General features: G+C 38.1%; 1 protein-coding gene across 1 annotated transcript in view; it reads left to right on the top strand.

Moving 5' to 3' along the window:
• Positions 1-18,397, top strand: part of LRP1B (LDL receptor related protein 1B) — a 1,375,759-nt gene that overhangs the window by 1,283,942 nt on the left and 73,420 nt on the right. The window contains exons 78-82 of the mRNA XM_006028602.1: positions 4,809-5,032; positions 5,316-5,422; positions 9,757-9,873; positions 11,531-11,704; positions 13,009-13,134. Coding sequence (XP_006028664.1) covers positions 4,809-5,032; positions 5,316-5,422; positions 9,757-9,873; positions 11,531-11,704; positions 13,009-13,134 — 748 coding nt within the window. The remainder of the gene's footprint in view (positions 1-4,808; positions 5,033-5,315; positions 5,423-9,756; positions 9,874-11,530; positions 11,705-13,008; positions 13,135-18,397) is intronic.

Here is an 18,397-nt window from a genome sequence, read left to right as displayed (position 1 = left end):
TTAACTTACCAAAGCACATGCAGATAGCATTTGAGGACTTAGGACCAGATCTCATGCAATCCATTAGTAGTATAAATATTAAGTATGGTCAGAAGGAACACCCACCAATCTTTTGCCCAACAGTAATTAGGAACTGATCCTGAAAGTGATAAGGAACTTACCCTTGAAGTGGTAGACCTCAGTTCTTGGGCCCATGCAATCTGAGGAAGTTGGAACCATCTTCTGTTTCCCAGGAGCATGGCATAAACCAAAGCCTTGGACTAGGTAGAGCTAAAAGTGTCCTTCTTTCCTCCTGTTGAAACTCTGCAACCTAGCAGAAAGGAATGCAAGAGAAATGGGGTCAGAAGATTAAGGAATAGGGAGCCTAATTTCATAGCCTAATGCATATGCTATGCCACCAGGGATCAAACCTGTGACCTCCAAGAAGGAGAAGTTATTGCTCTTGTAGTAGCTGTAATTTCTACATCTATATGAGTAAATCCCATAAGTCACCTGTTTTCCCCTTGACTGTCAAAGTAGCTAGCTAGAAGTTGAGGTCATTCCATTTGGGAAGTTTACATTTTATAATTCCACTACATTTGATACAGTGAAGATAACATCTAGCTTTTAGATAACCAGTCATTTCTTTAACTTGTCAAACAATGTAATGAGTAAACCAAAATATTTTATAACCACTGTCTATTAACCAAGATTGTGCAGTTCAAGATTTTCTTACAAATGAATCTGACTCAGAAAGACTGATAGACTTCTCACATATATTTGTGAAGCACTCATCTTTTACTGCTTTAACACATAATTGATCAGCAGAGTAATTAGTTTTCCAACATTGCTTTATTTCTAGTCTTTCACAGCACTTACATGTAATTGATCAGCAGACTAAATAGTTTTCCAATATTGCTTTAGTATTGTTGCTTAAATTTGGTACATAAACATGTGACGATTCCTTAATTGTAACTTAGATTTTGAAATGAAAATCTCCAAAGGTTCAATTGTGTCTTTTATGGCTAACCTGAGTAGTGACTTTGATCTGTAAAACTGGGCAGTAAACTTAAACAAGCTTCACCTGTGTTTGCAGTAATTACATTTACCCAAAAAATCAGTTTCATCTAAGGTATTTACATGCCAAGGGCTTTCGACAGAGATGATAGCTGTAAATTTTTATTATATTTTACTGTGAAACATGTTGTAACTTGATTGAAATAGGTGCATTAAATTAGTAGATAGCAGAATACTGAGAGGTTGGAGTTTATTGACAGAAGCAAAAGATCATTGCATTTTCTCCTGTGACAACAATAAATGATGTTGCCACTGACAGACATTATCCTTTGAAAATGTAGATTGGGGCAAATGTCAAGGCATACTGAAATTTGTTATGATTTAAACTAAGGTGAAAAGAGTATACAGGGATATTTGGGAATTAAAAGAACTGTATCATAATATGAAGTGAAATACAGCTTGAGTGTAGTGCATTCTGTATGCTAGCCTGTCAAATGGTTCTGCTTACCCTTCTAAAAACAAGTTCCAAATTACTTTTGAAATACGTCTTTCTGATGTTTAACTATTACCTGCAGGGTTGTGAGGGCATTCGCTGCCTCTTGGTTATTTATTAAATATAAAATAATTTTTAATTCAGTAATTCTGCTTTTAGAAGAGAGCTTGAATAAGCTCACTTCTATGGGTTTCTACCAGTTTCAGCAGAGTTATGACAATATCTTCCATACCAAAGAAATATGAAGGCTGAGTTAATACCCATTGCAAATCAATAATGTAGGCAAATTGCTATGTAATTCAAGTTGCAAATATCTGAACTGTATCAAATAATTCTACAAATATTTCCAATTTATACTTCTTACTAAAGGAATACCAATTTTATCCATTGTTACTTTTATTCAGTGACTCTTACTGTTTTTTACATAGCATAACTATGCAGAGGTTGACCTCTAAGGATAAAGAGCACTTGCTAATGTATCACATATACAAATATGCACGTGCATGCCAAAGCCTCACCAGAATAACTCAGTTCCTCCCAGCTCACTTCCAGCCAATATAATCAGAGTCCTTCTACAAGTTCATCTTCTTTCCTTCAGTTGTGCAGTTTGTGATTTTCACCTTGTTTTAATAATTTAAACCATGTATGCTACTCAAAACAATTGTGGTACAATGATGTTGTGTTGCTACTATCAGTTTGCAAACTTAACAGTTTACTCCAGTTTCATTTATGTTTATTGATGCTACCTTCATGTGGAATTGAAGGCTGGCATAGTTTCACAAAGTTATAATTTTCAATATAATGCCGAAATGTCCATCATTGATCTATATATACTGCATACCTCCTATTCACTGGTGAGTCTTACTTGCTGAAGAGGTGTGTGTCTATTTGGATTTGATACCTTTAGGGGACCCTCAACCTCATTTAACCTTAAATGGGGGAAGAAGATTCTGTTCCTAAGTAACATAGAGTCATCTTGTCAAAAATGTGTGTGTGTGTGTGTGTGTGTGTGTGTGTGTGTGTATGGTTATGTATGGGAAGTAGTTTTTCCTGTATTTTTTGGAGAGAGAGGAGTACATTGATTTTGTTCAAATAATGTTATTAGTATAATCAAAATGAATGAGTAAAGATAATATGTAATATATCTATATCTGTTTGTGACAAGATGACTATGTTACTTAGGAACGGAAATTTCTTCCCTGTTTAAGATGACATAAGGTTGAAAGTCCCCCAAAGGTATCAAATCCAAAGGAAAGAAAGCATCTGTTTTATCCATTCAGTACCATCCATCTTACATTTCTAACTTAGTCCTCGGTATTGTCTAATAGTTCCTTTACAGAGTAAGTTGTAGAAGCCTGTTGGTTGTTACAGAATAGTGTGAAGACTCCAGCCTTTGGGTACATGTTCGGGGGCCATGGCGCCCTCCTGCCCCCATCAGCCCGCTATTGGATTTGTATCTAGATTAGCATACTCTCAGAGTACCTACATGTGCAATTCATGTGACATAATACATTCAGTTTTGTATCATGCCTTGCTTCTAGGCACCACATTTACACATGTGCCCAGAATTGCAGCACATTGAGCTGGGTTGGAGCAGCCCTTACTGGCAGAGGACCCAGGGAATCAGCCCTGCTCTGACCCAGGGCTGCTCTGACCTGGCTCAGTGTACTGTGGAGGGGCTGGCTGGGGCACAAGGGCGCTCTAGTGTGGGGCTATCTGGCAGGCAGCCTTCACACTGAAGCACCCTCATGCCCCAGCCAGCCCTGTCAGTATCTGCGCATATTTAGCCCTGTCAGCATCTGCACATATGTTGCTGTGCACTGAAGAATGCCACTATAGGATAGTGCTTGTGTTTACAAGCACTAACCTATGGGAGAGTTCATTAGTTTCCTGTGGCCTAATAGGGCCACACATATAATGCCATATTCAACTTGTAGGGGGTTCATGTTTTAGAGCACTGGTTGTGCCTGCCATTTGAAGGGGTGTGAGCTGGGGGCAAGCAGCCTGAAGGTGGGAGAAGACCCAACCAGGCAGTCACATGAGAGTCAGGAGGCCACCTGATTAGCCACAGAGGCTAGATATAAGGCTAGGCTCTGAAAGCAGAACTAGCAGTTACAACTGTGGAGCTCAAGGTTAAACATTTCCCGACCAGAGTACTGCTGCTCCCAGAACACCTGGAGGTCAAGGGTAGGAACTATGGGGATGGAGAAGGTTCCTGGTCCTGGGGAATGACTGAAAGCTACACTGTGCTGGGGAGGATGGCATGATGGGGCTGCTGGGGGCAGTCTCCAGGAAATGCCACACCAGTGTTTCCCCAGTAAAAGGTGAGTATGGGACTCTGGAAAGCCTCAGCCCCCACTGCCTTGTGGGTGACCCTGTGGAGGTGGAAAGGCTAGAGGAGCACACCCCTAGCACAGGGCCAGGGCTCACTGTGGGGGGCCTGAGGCAGGGTCCAGGCTGAGAGACGTGGGCCTGAGACAAAGCCCAGACTCACTGAGTGAGGGGGCCCAAGCGGCTTCAGGCCCAGCAGCCCAGTGAAGGGCAGAGTAGAAGCCCCAGTGAGGGGGCTTATTCCAGCCCAGTGAGGCTGCTTCTTATTCCAATTATCAGGAAACTGGACCATCTCTTGAACAATTAAATGCCCTAGTCAAACTGTAATGAAATACATTTTGTAAATTCGTTTAGAATAAAATTCTTTATATTTATAGCATCAGCTCAGTCTTTTTAATAATAACTTTTTTATTATTATTATTTTCCATGTTAATAGAAGCTGGTCACCTTTTCTTAATAACTATAGTGGCACTAGCTTCATTCAGAAGTAGGGAAACAGTTGGTGAAATTTCACTTCTGTACTATCCGCTACTGTGAACCAGTGAACAAATGGATATTACCTGCTGGAGAAACTTCTCTGCTACTGAATATATTCACATCAGACTTGTGCGCCTCTAGTCATATAATCATAAATGGCTGTATTTCTGTATTTGAAACTATATCTCGTATATGTGGCCAGTAAAATATAATCAGTATAATTGTTCAGTCATGCTTTACAAACTTTTATTTATTTATATATCTTATTTATATCATATAGGATATGCCTACATGTGCCATTAATGCACAGCAATAAACTCCAGGTCTTATTGCTCTGGGGAGGCTCCTGGGATTATATGTAGATGCTGAGATGTTTACTGTGGAGCTAGTTAGTCAGCTTTTCAGTAAACATCTTACGTAGATGTGCCCATATAGAAGTTAAATATCCAAACCTGTAAATACTATAAAATATAAACTTGATACTTCTAACTTCAAAATCTGTTCTTTCTAGTGTCCTGAATTCAAAAGACCAAGAGACATTGCTGTTGATTGGATTGCTGGAAATATTTACTGGACTGATCATTCTAGAATGCATTGGTTCAGTTACTATACAACTCACTGGACGAGCTTAAGATACTCCATTAATGTAGGACAGTTGAGTGGACCAAACTGTACAAGGCTCCTTACTAATATGGCAGGAGAACCATATGCAATTGCTGTAAATCCAGAAAAGGGGTATGTAATTTTGGTGGCATTTTATCATTTCCCTTCCCCCCATTTTAACAATAATAGAAGTACAAACATAAACATAAGCAAATAAAATGTAATAAAGTTTTCAACGTGTAAATTTGGTTAGATTATTTATTTTGCATTTCTACCTCAGTTTTCCCATTTGCAAAATGAGGCTAAAACTTCTCCACCTCCTAGATGTAAAGTATTTTGAGAGTTTTGGAAGAGAGGTGTAAATATACTAATTTATGTTAATTCAGGACAACTGTTTTATATTTGCTATTTTTAGAATGATGTACTGGACAGTCATTGGGGACCACTCTCACATAGAAGAAGCATCAATGGATGGTACTCTGAGAAGGATACTGGTGCAGAAAAATTTACAAAGACCTACAGGTATACAGCTGTTCAACCTCCTCCCTTATGAAGTTTTTAGTAGTTCAATATGAAATTCTTCTCTGAATCCCAGTTCCTGTTTTAAGAGAACTGAGCATTTTATATACTAGACATGCATAGTTACAGCTGAATATTCTTAATTATATTTTAAAATCACATAACTTGATGTAACTAACATAATACAATGGGCACATCTACATGAAACACTTAATGAGCAGCTGACTGATGACTGCACATTACAGTGTCATGGCAAAAACCATTCTATTAGGTTAATGCACGGTAGTATTAGTCTACTGCTCATTAACCATCAGGAAAAAATGTCCGATCATGGTAATGCTCAGGAGGGCAGCCTACTACATGTTTATTTAGTACTTCCTTTTGCAAGTACTATATTTAATGCACAGAGTTAGTGCACATTAATGAACATGTAAACATGCCCAGTGACTTTATAAGACAGTACTAAAGAAGTAAAGATAATTGATTTAAGTAAATGCTGTTCAAAAATTGTTAGCTAACATGAAAAAATCAGTTAAGGCAGAACTAATTAGTAGTTATATGCTTACATTTATAAAAATACCTTCAGTCTAATAGTTACTGCATTGAATGCCATGGAAAACTTCAAAACCCATTCATTTTAATAAAAATATGAAAAGATATGTTACTATTCAGAGAAGTGACAACTTAATTATCTATAAATTTAAGTTTAACAAGAAAAGTGACAGTAAAGATCATGTGAGTTACTATTATGAGTCCATTGGTAGAAAGGAAAAGAAAAGTAAAATTGTGTTCATGACAAAGGAAATACCAAAATACAGATCTGATGGATCATATCTAACTAACAACATCTATTATTAAGCCACCACTGGTCTATTTCTTTCTTTCTGATCATATAAAAAATAAATACATTTCTCTCTCAGTTGATTCTAAATCATGTTTATAGTATTGAGCATTTATTCTTCACTTTACAAATATAAAGAAATGATCTCTTCTTACTTGATTAGATACAATCTAACAACTTATACCATAGCAAATCAGGTAAGGAAAGTGGTGAAAAGACCACTCAAATTCTGGAACACAAACAAACAAACAAAATGTCATTTTCATGATCATGATCTTTTCAGTCTATATAAAATAATGTTTTAAGATTGTCTTACACTCCCAATTCTCTGGTTACTTCACCTCATCTTACAATAGAAAGGCTTTTAATGTTTTGTTATATGAATGGTTAGTTTTAGTCTCACTGAGGTTTGCTAGAAAGACTGAAACCAAACTGATCTAAAATTCAGATGTTTTATTTCTAGGCAGACCAGAAACATGACTTTGAATTAGCTTATTTTCATGATAGTTATCTCTATCCATTTTCTATTCTAGGAAGTTTTAGCTAAACATCTGGCTACACCTCTGAATTCTTAATGGGGTGAATAAAGTGGAAATTAATAAATGATGCATCTTGCTTTTTACTGGAAAACATTAGTTAATTAATAGTCAGGCTCAGTTTAAAGTTATTGCACCTTTAAGTTTGCAAAATGTTCTATTTCATCTATCTGCTAACTGAAAAATATGTTCTATGACATCTTCCTTGTATTTTTGTTCCCTGTCTATATGATGAAAAATACAATTCCCTGGGGTCTTGTAATGTTTTGACAGATTTTTATATATTTTACCCAGATTTATAGCCTTTCACTACTAATATCTTCTCCGCACGCCAAAAATTGGGCCATTTTTTTTCTTATGGCTTCTATTCTTCCCTCAAATAAGACTACTGTTCTGATTAGAAAAAAGTGTGAAGCTTTTTTGAGCGCTTATATCCTACAGCTCCTCAATTTGTTCCCAAGTATGAGTTTTCCCATTCCAGATAAAAGTGTGTGTGACATTAGGCATTTATGCTTGATTTTAGAGGTTTTACACGCACCACAGTGATGCCATATGTTCAAGTATGAGGAAAGTAAAGCAGTGGCTTCTTTCTCATTAAACTGACTTCAGGAATTTACCTCTGAGAGAAAAAATAAGTATATATTATTTCTGTATTAATTTTTAATTAAAATACATTTTATTAAAACATAGTAGAATAAATTGAGCATAGGGCATGATGAATGCTTCTAGCAATTTCAGATTACCATTTATCATAGAGCATCGTTTCATCTTTTCCAAGAAATTATTCTCTTCATCTACACATTCAACTGTCAGTAGGATCTCTGATTTATTTTACTTTGTCAGTGGAATGATTTGTTCAGTCCTTAGGATTAATATTTTTAATGGAGCACCAAAAATACTCCCATTTTACCATGATAGAATAAAACTTTTTTTTCCAGCTTCCTTTATTCTATCTGTAGTTGATAAACTATTTTAAGGGAAAAAATAGTTTTTCTTGCAATGCATATCTTTGTGGTGTGTTTTTCTAGATTATTTATCAATAGGAAGAAAAATACTTTTTTCCTGTTTTATGTAAAATGATTAACTGTGACAGTGAGAGCAGGGAATTAGATTATTATATGGTTCAAGTATTCTATGAGGCTGGAGCTTTTAACAGGACTAAAAATAGGAAATTAATCATTTAAATATTCTCTGATAAAACAAGGGCTGCTTGATTTAACTATTAAAGCTGTTGCTAAGAGGCTGGTTAGGCGCAGTCTGTGTTTTATTCTTAATATTTGAGTATCATTGTTGAAATATTTTTAAATACTTAGTCTGGTTAAGTTAAACAACTTTCTTGTTTTAAATTATTCTCCTATGGATAATATGTAAGAGAATAAGCAACAAAAGGCACATGCTTTGTGTCTGCTCTGTCAAGCAGCACAAAACACAGTTGGGAGGTTCACATCAGACTATGGCATCTTCATCAACTAGTTTACTGCTGGTAGTCTACCTGTCAAACCTTCATAGAGTTCCACTGAGGTCAAAGGAACACTGCATATATCGGGGGTGGGCAATTATTACAGGCAGAGGGCCACTAACTGAGTTTTGGCAAGCTGCCAAGGGCTGCATGGGTAGCCCTGCCCCTTGACAGGTGCCCCACCCCCTGGGTGCCATCTTGTGACCAGAAGTCCCACCCCTTAAACCCTGACCTTTGCCACTAGAAGTCCTTCCCCCTGCCCCTGGAAGTACTTCTTTCAGCAAAGGGTTTTGCTATCTCAGAACCAGAAAAATACCAAATTATATTCTAAAAAGTGGTCATCTACAAAATTCACTAATTTGATTTAAAAAAATATGTTTGTCCTGATTTACATGTGTTTGTGTAGTGTGCACAGAGGTAACTGCACAATAGCTTAAAATGAAGTCTTATTTTTGTATATTGTTGGGGGGATTATAGGTATGTGGGGGCTATGGGTGTGTGGGTATGTGGGGTGTGGATCTGTATGGGGGGAGCATGGCTGGAGTTTGTGTATGGCAGTACAAGGGGAGGCATAGGTACATGTGTATGGAGGGGTGTGCATGTGGGACTCACCTTATGAACACACACACACACACACACACACACACACACACACACACACTCTGCTCCTGTGCCTGTGTGCGCGCACACACACACCCTGCCCCTGTGCTTGCACACACACACTCTGGCCCTGTGCCTGCAGACACACACACACACTCTCTCTCTCTCTCTCTCTCTCTCTATCCCCATGCCTACACCCACACACGCTCTGCCCCTGTGCTTACAGACACACACACACACACACCCTGCCCCTGTGCTTGCACACACACACACTCTGTCCCTGTGCCTGCAAACAGACAGACAAACACACACACACACACACACACACACTATCCCCATGCCTACACCCACACATGCTCTGCCCCTGTGCTTACACACACACACACACACACACACACACACACTCTGCCTTGTGCCTGCAGACACACACATACTTTGCCCCTGTGCCTGCTGACAAGTGAGCGCACACACATGCACACCCCTACCATGTGGTCTCATGCTTCACAGTCTGGGGATGCAGCCAGGAGCCACAGACACGTGGTGCTGGAGCAGGGTGGCAGCAGGAAAGCAGGAAATTGGCTGGTGGTGGGTGGGGCTGGGCTGCTCAAGCCTACAAGCCTGCTGAGGGCTCCCTTTGGGAGGGAGCTGGGGCAAATAAATATTCATTTACTAAATTTTTAGGGGCTCTGTGGGCCAGATAGAATAGCCTGGCAGGCCAAATACAGCCCGCAGGCCATATTTTGCCCACCCCTGGCATATATATGACATATTGCAGGATCAGGGCAAAAATGTATCCCTCAAGTATGGGGAATGCGGGATTAGGAAGTATATAGCTTATATTATGTATATTTTTATATTCTCTAGTACATAGTTCAAACCCAAACTTCTTATTTTTTTCCAGGTCTTGTAGTTGATCCATTCAGTCAGCGTTTGTTCTGGGCCGATTTTGAATTATCTGTTATTGGCAGTGTTCTTTTTGATGGCTCCGATTTGGTTGTATCTGTGAGCAGTAAACAAGGTATGCAGATGTGGGTTTTTTTTCCTCTGTGACACATGTTGTGAATGAAATGCTACTAAACATATTGAGGCCACCATTTAAAATGATTATTTGGTTTATAATTCTTATAATTATAATATCATTCTTATAATTAGCTAGACTACTTTAAAGTTACGTAGCACTATCCAAATATAGTGGATTGTAAAGTACCAGTCTTGGCATTTAGTAGGTGCAAAAGCATCTTGACTGACTTCATTAGGACTCCATATGGCAACAGGAATAGGTATGTATGCAATCAACTTCATCCTATATTTGTTGTTCAGAACACATCGACTATCTTGGGATGAAAGTGTTCACCAGTTTAATAGATAAACGTGATAATTGAGAAATTATAAACTGGTTAGCCTTGAATTATTTATAGGCAAAATAATGGGTTTAATGAGTAAAGAATTAAAGCATGGGAACAAAATTCATGCCAGTTCATAGGGTTTTACCCTACCCCCAAAAGATCTTCTAAAATAAACTTGAATTTATGTATAAATGATATAGAAATATTTTTGATAAATAGAAGTGAACAGATGTAATACATATTTAACTTAATATCACACAGTGTTATACAACATTATGATTAAATGATATAGCATTGTTAAATACCAACAAGGCCCATGTTAAATGAATTGAAACTTCAACATTTTAAAATTATTGTTGGAAATTGGTTCAGAGACAAGCCTTAAAAGTGTTTGTGGGTTGGAAAAAACTGTCTGGAATGAAAGAGTCAGCTTAAAAAGCTGAAGTAGAAGATAAAAGTGTATATTATATTTGTAACCTTATATGGAGGAAATACTGAGCACTAAGTATCAATTTAGGGGAGAAGAGCATAGCAAAAGCCAATGGCTGGAAATTGAAGCCAGACAAAATCAGTGTTGGCTACAGTAACAAGTAACAGTGAGAACATGCATTGTATTATCTCGAGTATTCAGTGGTATCCTACCCACCTTTCATTGAAGGGCCACCTTACATTAGGCACACAGACAACACATATAGACATTCAATTTCTTCTGGGAGAGTCACTGCTGTCCCAGAAGAAACCATGAGTATGCAGACATAAGGATTTTTATTCTAGAGTAAAAATGGCCAGTCTGGGAGAAAAATAACCCAGGAACCCACAGGTTAAATCACTCCTGCAATTCACTCTGGAAGAGTGAATGTCTGCACAAGAATCCACAGCATAATCCTCCAGCATCCCAGGGTGCTTTGATCCCTCCACTTAAGGAGACAGTGTTACTTGCTGGACTCTAATAGTCCAGCCCAGTAGGGAGGACAGTATTCTCTTCAGAGAGAAGCCAGCCAGTTAAGTCTGTGGTGTGCACTGCTGCCATCCCTCTCCAGGCAGACTAAGGGAGCTTGCTGAGCACACCAAGATGTGTGCAGTGGGGCTTCCTGGTTTGGCAGCACCAGCACTGCAAGATCTCTGCTTCTTAAAGGCTCAGCATTTGAACATTTGCTAAGGTAAGTTTTTCTATGAGGAAACCCCCTGGGAGAATTCCCTCATATCATTTGAATGTGTATGCACAGCGTGTAGAGCTATGTGACTCTTGTAGGTATTAAGAGGACTGTCTGAATGTTATTAATTTTAAGGTAGCATTAGAATGTGACTGACATATTTACTTTCATTTAGGATTGTTACATCCACACAGAATTGACATTTTTGAGGATTACATATATGGAGCAGGACCTAAAACTGGTGCATTTAGAGTACATAAATTTGGCAGAGGCTCTGTTGAACGCCTGAACTTAGATTTTGATAAAACAAAAAGTGCCTTGATTTTTCATCGCTACAAACAAATAGACTGTGAGTAAGAGTAATTATTTTAAACTAGCTATTATTTAAAAATCATTTATAAGAATAAAGAAAAAAGTGGCTAACTGCTGTAAATGTATTATGCTTGACTGAATGTGTAAAAGAAGAATGGGTTTGTTCATATTTCAGTGCATAAAAACTAACTGCAATATTTCTATGTAACAACATAAATAATATATATTTTCCCTGTTTATAACCCCCTCAATTATGATTTGCCTGGTCTTGGGTATCCACATTAAAAGTGAACCATAAAAAAAAACAGCAGACACAACCAGTCAGCTTTTTTTCTTCATAATACCAATGATTCTGGGGGTAAGTGTGTCATTTTCAAAATTGTGCTATATAATTAAGGTTATTTTTAACTTTCTGATTTCCAAATTATGACTTCCCACAGCATCCTGCCAAAATATTTCATATTTATGCAGTGTTTTTCTTCCTTGAACATAACATACTTTACAAAATAATCCTTCTGGAAAACACTTCAGTTATCACTATAGTGGAAGGCAACAGTTATTTATGAATGCCACCTTTCAGGAAGCAAAGAATCCTGCATCCAGTTGAAATTGCAGGAATAAGTAAGCAGGCTAGAAGTAATTATCTGAATTAGAACTTGATCAGGACAATAGTATTGATACCTCTGATAAGTTTGATGAGGCCTTTTAATTCCCAATCTAGTGTGAGTAGTCATGACTGAACTTAGTGGAATTATTCATTGCTTAAATTTAAGCGAAGGTTTAGCAAACTACATGATTAAAAGCTTAATTACTAGAAGAGGAGGGATCCTTTGGTTTTAAATCTCTAGATGCTGTGCTGAGAAACGAAATTAAAGAGAGTTGTGAAGAAGAGGGAATTCTTCTGCTGGAACTCATTTAACATTAACTTGAACAAATAGACCCATACTGCAATACCATAAGTCCCCCACAACTCCTTATGCTTCAGGGGACATCAAACCCAGATCCAAGGTTAACAACTTAGTTTATCTGTAGCTTATGAAATCAAAACGGCAAATCTGTCTCCCATCAAAACCCTAGGAAAGTTTGCATCTGGTTTTCTGGGGGTTATTTTTATTTAATTCATGGTTTTCACATGCATATTATTGGGACTAATTTGTCCTGGCATACACTCTGTTTAACTACCCACCCTGTGTTCATTCAATTGGTTTCAGATGGTCAGTCAATTGGTTTCACCAGGGCTTGCAGAAGATGTAAATTTGTCTCATTTGATTATTACTTCTGTCCCAGAACAAGTGTAATAAAAGAAAATAAACATGTATATATATTTCTCTTTTCTGACAGCACCTAATCCTTGTTTGGAATTGACATGTGAGTTCCTCTGTTTGCTTAGCCCTTCTGGTGCAACGTGTTCATGTCCAGAAGGAAAATCATTGATTAATGGAACATGCACTGATCCAAGCTTCTTGGGTACGTATTAGATAATGTGTGAAACAGAGGGGAGAAATATAAGAATAAATGGTCAATTTCTGTCATGGCAAAAGGCAAATAAACATGAGTCCAAAACTTGGTGATATCCAATATTTTAGCAGTGATCTGGAGCAGAATGTAAATAGAGCAGCAAAATTTAGAGGTGACAAATCTGTATGCATTAATCAAAATGAAAGCACTACAGAAACATCTATTTGACCGAGATGAATTAACAGTAGGATGGAAGATGGCATTTTATTCACTGTTGAAAAAGAAAGGCAATAGATTCTTAACTACTCTAAAGCATTGCTGATATCTAAGTGCACCACTGAGGGCACCACTGAGAAACAAACCTTGCCTGCCCAGCCCTACACACATCAAATACAGAAAAGAGTCAGTGAAGCCACAGTGAAGATGCCTCCCCACGCCAAATTCCTACTTCTGTCTCTGTCTCATTTCCCTATTTGGTATGCAGACAGTTTGAGTAAGTGGGTGGGAAGTGGTTCTCAATGCACCCTCAGGCCTACAGAAGGAGTATAGACATGCCCTAAGTTAACTGTTACCCAGTTTAGAGAATACCTAAAAGACGATCAGAATACATTATACAGCAGTGGTCAAAAAGCAATAACATATGTAAAAAGTGGCGTAGCAAATAAAATTGAAACTGAAATAATAATTAAATAAATATAATTGAAGCCATTATATTCAGTCAAGCTCTTCCAAAGTACTTCTGAGGATAAAACCACAGTATTCAGCCAACTGTGCATATCAGACTAATCCATCTCTTTGTTTAGATAAACATAAAGTATTCAGTGCAGCCACATGAATATCATCAGTTACATTTAAAAAAGCACCCTATAGAGTAGACATAGAAAATGAATGCTTAAATAGCATTGTCCCTTGGCTGAATAACTTCTTTGTACTCTGATTTCAATTTATGCTCTAGTTATGGATTTTTCTTTCTGGGCTTTTTATCCATTTGCTTTAGATATCAGCTTTTGCAGAAGCTCTGTAAATTATAAACATCAATTTAACAACTTGGGGTTTCAGCACACAGATAAGTGCATGTCTTTGCTCCACTTTGACATGGCTAAAATAGTATGAAGGTATTGTAAAATTTTTGCTTTCATGGCTCATAGGTCTTCATCTGGCACTTTAGTTAGACTTCAGTGTTTAAACATTAGGGCCTGCCAAAGAAATGCTGGCTAGGTTGGAACTGATTTCTATTTTAGCTCCTTGATTGACTTCTGGGACTGTAATTGCTATCAGTCTGACATTCTTGTCTGGCAGTCACTGGGCTGATGCTAAGAACTCCCAAAGAAAAGACAATAAAAGTATTTTAGGTTGTTGAAAGTGAAATGAGTTGTGAATAACTGCGGGGGGGGAATTGGTTGTTTTGTTTTGGAATGATGTGCAAAATAGAGACAAAATAGGAGTGAAATAATGAGCCAACTTCTAGGTCTTTGCAGTCAAGTTATTTTATGCATGGATTCTAATTCTATTTCTTTGAGAAGGGCTATATAGTGTAGACAGAGTATCCCAACCTGTGCACATTCAAGCTGTTAAAAGTTATTATCATCTCCATTGTCTTGGAACACTTTTGGTGAAGTGACATTAGTCAATACCTCTGAACCAGCATTTCCTTTCTGGCTGTGCTGTCAAACTCCTGCTAGCACATTGATCCAGTGTTAATCCAAGAAAGGATTATATGGTAATGATTTTTGTCAGTACGTCTGTCGTAATGTCCTAATCTGAAGTCAATGGAAAGACTCCAGCTGATTTTAGTGAGTTTTGGATTAATCCCTCAGAGAACAGAATCTAGAAACTTTTGATCAGAATCAGCAAGAGCTGTGACATATTTTGTAATTGGCTGTCTTCTTTTTGTTGGTGTTTCTGCTTATTGGTTTGCTTGCTTTTAATGCATTGACTGTAACTAAACTGTACGTGTGTTGCAATTATAGTATGATTTATCATTTTATAAGAAATTACCACTGAACTGAAAAGTGTATCACATGAATGGATTACTTATTTACTCCTGGGTAGTCTTAAAATATGTACTGTTAGAAGCTAGGTGTTCTAATTTGTACTTACAATATAATTCTTTCCCATCACTTAATAAACCTTCTACTTACATGAGTTGAATAGTACTTAAAAGTCGAAAAGCACATCTCCACAATGTGATTACACTGCTATTTAACTATATTATAATTCCAGTCCCAGTACAATACAATGTGACCACCAGCTTATCATATAACATTTAGAAATCAATTGACAGGTGTTATATAAGTAGACAGGAAGGGAGTTGCTAATGAGTTTCTGTAATCCAATAAATTATAGAAATGTACGTTCTCCACAGCCAAAATCAGGCCAGTTACCTATAGCCATCAGCTCCCCTCAAGGGTTTTCTTGAGGAAAATTGATATTTAAAGTTTTCCTTTTGATAGCATATCCTTTTGGGGCCCTCTGAGTAGGATGAGTCCCTATGGTTTTAGATAAATGATGCTTTTAGATGAATGAAGCACCTCATGCTAGTGTGCCTTCAGTGGTATAACTAGGGGGCAGGAAATAGAGGTTATCACCCTGGGCACTGACTTGCCAGTTGAGGGGGTGATGACAGACAGACAAAAACGGCTGCTGTCAACATCCACATGTGCAATTGCGAACCTGAAGTCACCACTTCTGCTTTCTCCCTCGTCACGTTCCTACAATGCTGTGTGCTGTGATTTATTTCTTTAGCCCTATGTATGACTAAGGTGAAGCATCCTGTCATGGCTCTACACAATTTGCTGTTAGTTTTTTCTAGATAAGCATCAGAAAACGAGAGGTCCTTCATAACAGTAAAGTACACCTTTCCAATTATTGCATCTCTAAACTTGTCAAAAAAGACATTTTTGACTCAAATCCCTTTGGGATCCTGCATACAGTGATACATTTTTAGCATTGATACATAAAAATATTATGATACATTGACCTATTTGCTTTTTCTTTATATGAACAATCTGAGGAATTTTGAATGCTGAATACCCTCAATAGATTTATGTAAATATTGAATCCAGATTGCACATTTTCCTTCATCTCTAATTACTTATCATGCATTAAATCATCCAAATATATGCTTTTACAACTCTGCAACCAGCTCCTTTTTAGCTATCATTGTTTGAACCATCTGATTAGCATTTTGAGTGTATTTAACATTTCGTAATAAAAAAATAGTTCATATCCAATTCTTATTTACGATATTCTTAGAGAAGTATTCAACTTACATCTCCTGTATTTCATTATAATTGATGAAGCACAAATCAGTTCCTAATTTATGTATTGACAGCAGAAGCATAGTTTATGCCTACTGTTTTTCAGGATCCAACAGTTCTCAGATGGATAGAGGAACATTTCAGTTTTGAAAAATGAGTGTTTACTACATTTGATATTGTGCCGCACAATGAATCAAAAAAGGAGAACATTGATTACATTTTAAACGTTTAGAGACTTATTCTAGAAGACAGCATTGAACAGTGGAATAAACTGTTTAACAGATGAATATTCTCCATTCAAATCTTTATTTTTAGATCTTTATATTTTTTAAAACAAACACTTGCTTTCTCTAGGCTAGATAAAATTTTTGAGGAGAGCTGCAAAGATCTGGAAATGCAGCTGCTCCTGAACAAAACTGAATTTTTACTCTAATGTGGTATTTCCATCAGTCAGTTACAGTTGGGGCTTTCTTATTTCAAACATAGACTCTAGATAGTTCAACTGCTTTGCCGAGGAGTCTGGGGGTCAATCCATACGTACATTACACCACATTCTAAAATTCTGTCTACAGCAAACATTCACTTTGTGTCACCTTTAAGCTGTCTTTTTTATTTTCACCCACCTCCTAAAACAAGTAGAACACTTATGATCAGGGATCCTGGTTTTCTTTGATCAAAAAACAAATCCCCAATTTTTGGATTAAAATAAGTAACTCAAAATCCATATTTTCCATGATCCAAATGAAACACCATTAATGAGTGTGTGTGTGTGTGTGTGTGTGTGTGTGTGTGTGTGTGTGCATGCATATATCTTACACACATCTATCTATCTATCTATCTATCTGTACATACAGCAAACGCTCTGTTATCTAGCACCAATGGAGAATGGGGGGTGCTGGATAACCAAATATGCCAGTTACCAGACAGGCGTTTTTGCCTGGTCAAAGTGCCACCCCTCCTGCCATGTCCGGTGCACCAGGCTTTCACTCCCTCATGTCAGTGTGCCAGGGGCAGGGAGGGGGGCCCCATGCAGGCTGCTTGGCCTGAAGTCAGCAAAGTGGGACTCGGTGAAACACGGTGAAGTGGGACTTCCAGTTTTGCTTTTGCTGGTTTATAGAGCATACCAATAAATAATGTGCCAGATAACACAGCTTTTAGTATATAGATTCATAGATGCTAGGGTCGGAAGGGACCTCAATAGATCATCGAGTCTGACCCCCTGCATAGGCAGGGAAGTGTGCTAGGTTCCGATGACCTCAGCCAGATGCCTATCTAACCTCCTCTTGAAGACCCTCAGGGTAGGGGAGAGCACCACCTCCCTTGGGAGCCCATTCCAGATTTTGGCTGGAATGGATAGATATAGATATAGATGTGGTGTTTCATTTTGATCATGGAAAAATTGGTTACTTTTTGGGGGTTACTTTTTTTTAATCTGAAAATTGGGGATATTTTTTTTATGTGAGAAAACCAGGATCCCTGCTGATGATACTGAGGCTAGGTACAGACATTACACACAAACTGATATAAGAGATTGGAAACTAATCTAAACCTGTAACAGAACAGAAGCTCAATGCACATAGGTTTAAAAATGTTGGAACCTGTTCCAACATAGATCTGGATGGATGTAGTATCAGATTGAATTGGTTTAGGTTAGATGGGTCTATTGAACTGCTGTCCCAGATCCCCTCCTGACTCAAATTAGGTCTCAGCACTCCAGCATCCCAGTCTTCTTTGTGGGTCCCAGTTGACCCCTCTTGCAGGGCAGGCAAGCTAGCCTCAGCTGGAGCTTATCTTCTCTGGCTGAGCACAGAGCTGGTCCCACGCCTGGAGGCCACAGGCTCCCCCATAAGCTGTGCTTGCTCAGGTCTGGGAATGCTCAGGCCAGGCCCATGCAGCAGGGGGGCCTGTGTTCCCCCCCACTCCTCTCCCACACTTCCCAGCTTGGCTGACAGTCCCACAGAGCTCTCAGCCCTGCCTCCTGCTGTCTCTGTGACAGCCTCCACTGTGTAGGC

This window comes from Alligator sinensis, unplaced genomic scaffold (assembly GCF_000455745.1).
Source record: "Alligator sinensis unplaced genomic scaffold, ASM45574v1 scaffold533_1, whole genome shotgun sequence".
NCBI classification, from domain to species: domain Eukaryota; kingdom Metazoa; phylum Chordata; order Crocodylia; family Alligatoridae; genus Alligator; species Alligator sinensis.
The sequence above is the reverse complement of the archived record's forward strand: the minus strand, read 5'-3'. Positions and strand labels throughout refer to the sequence as shown.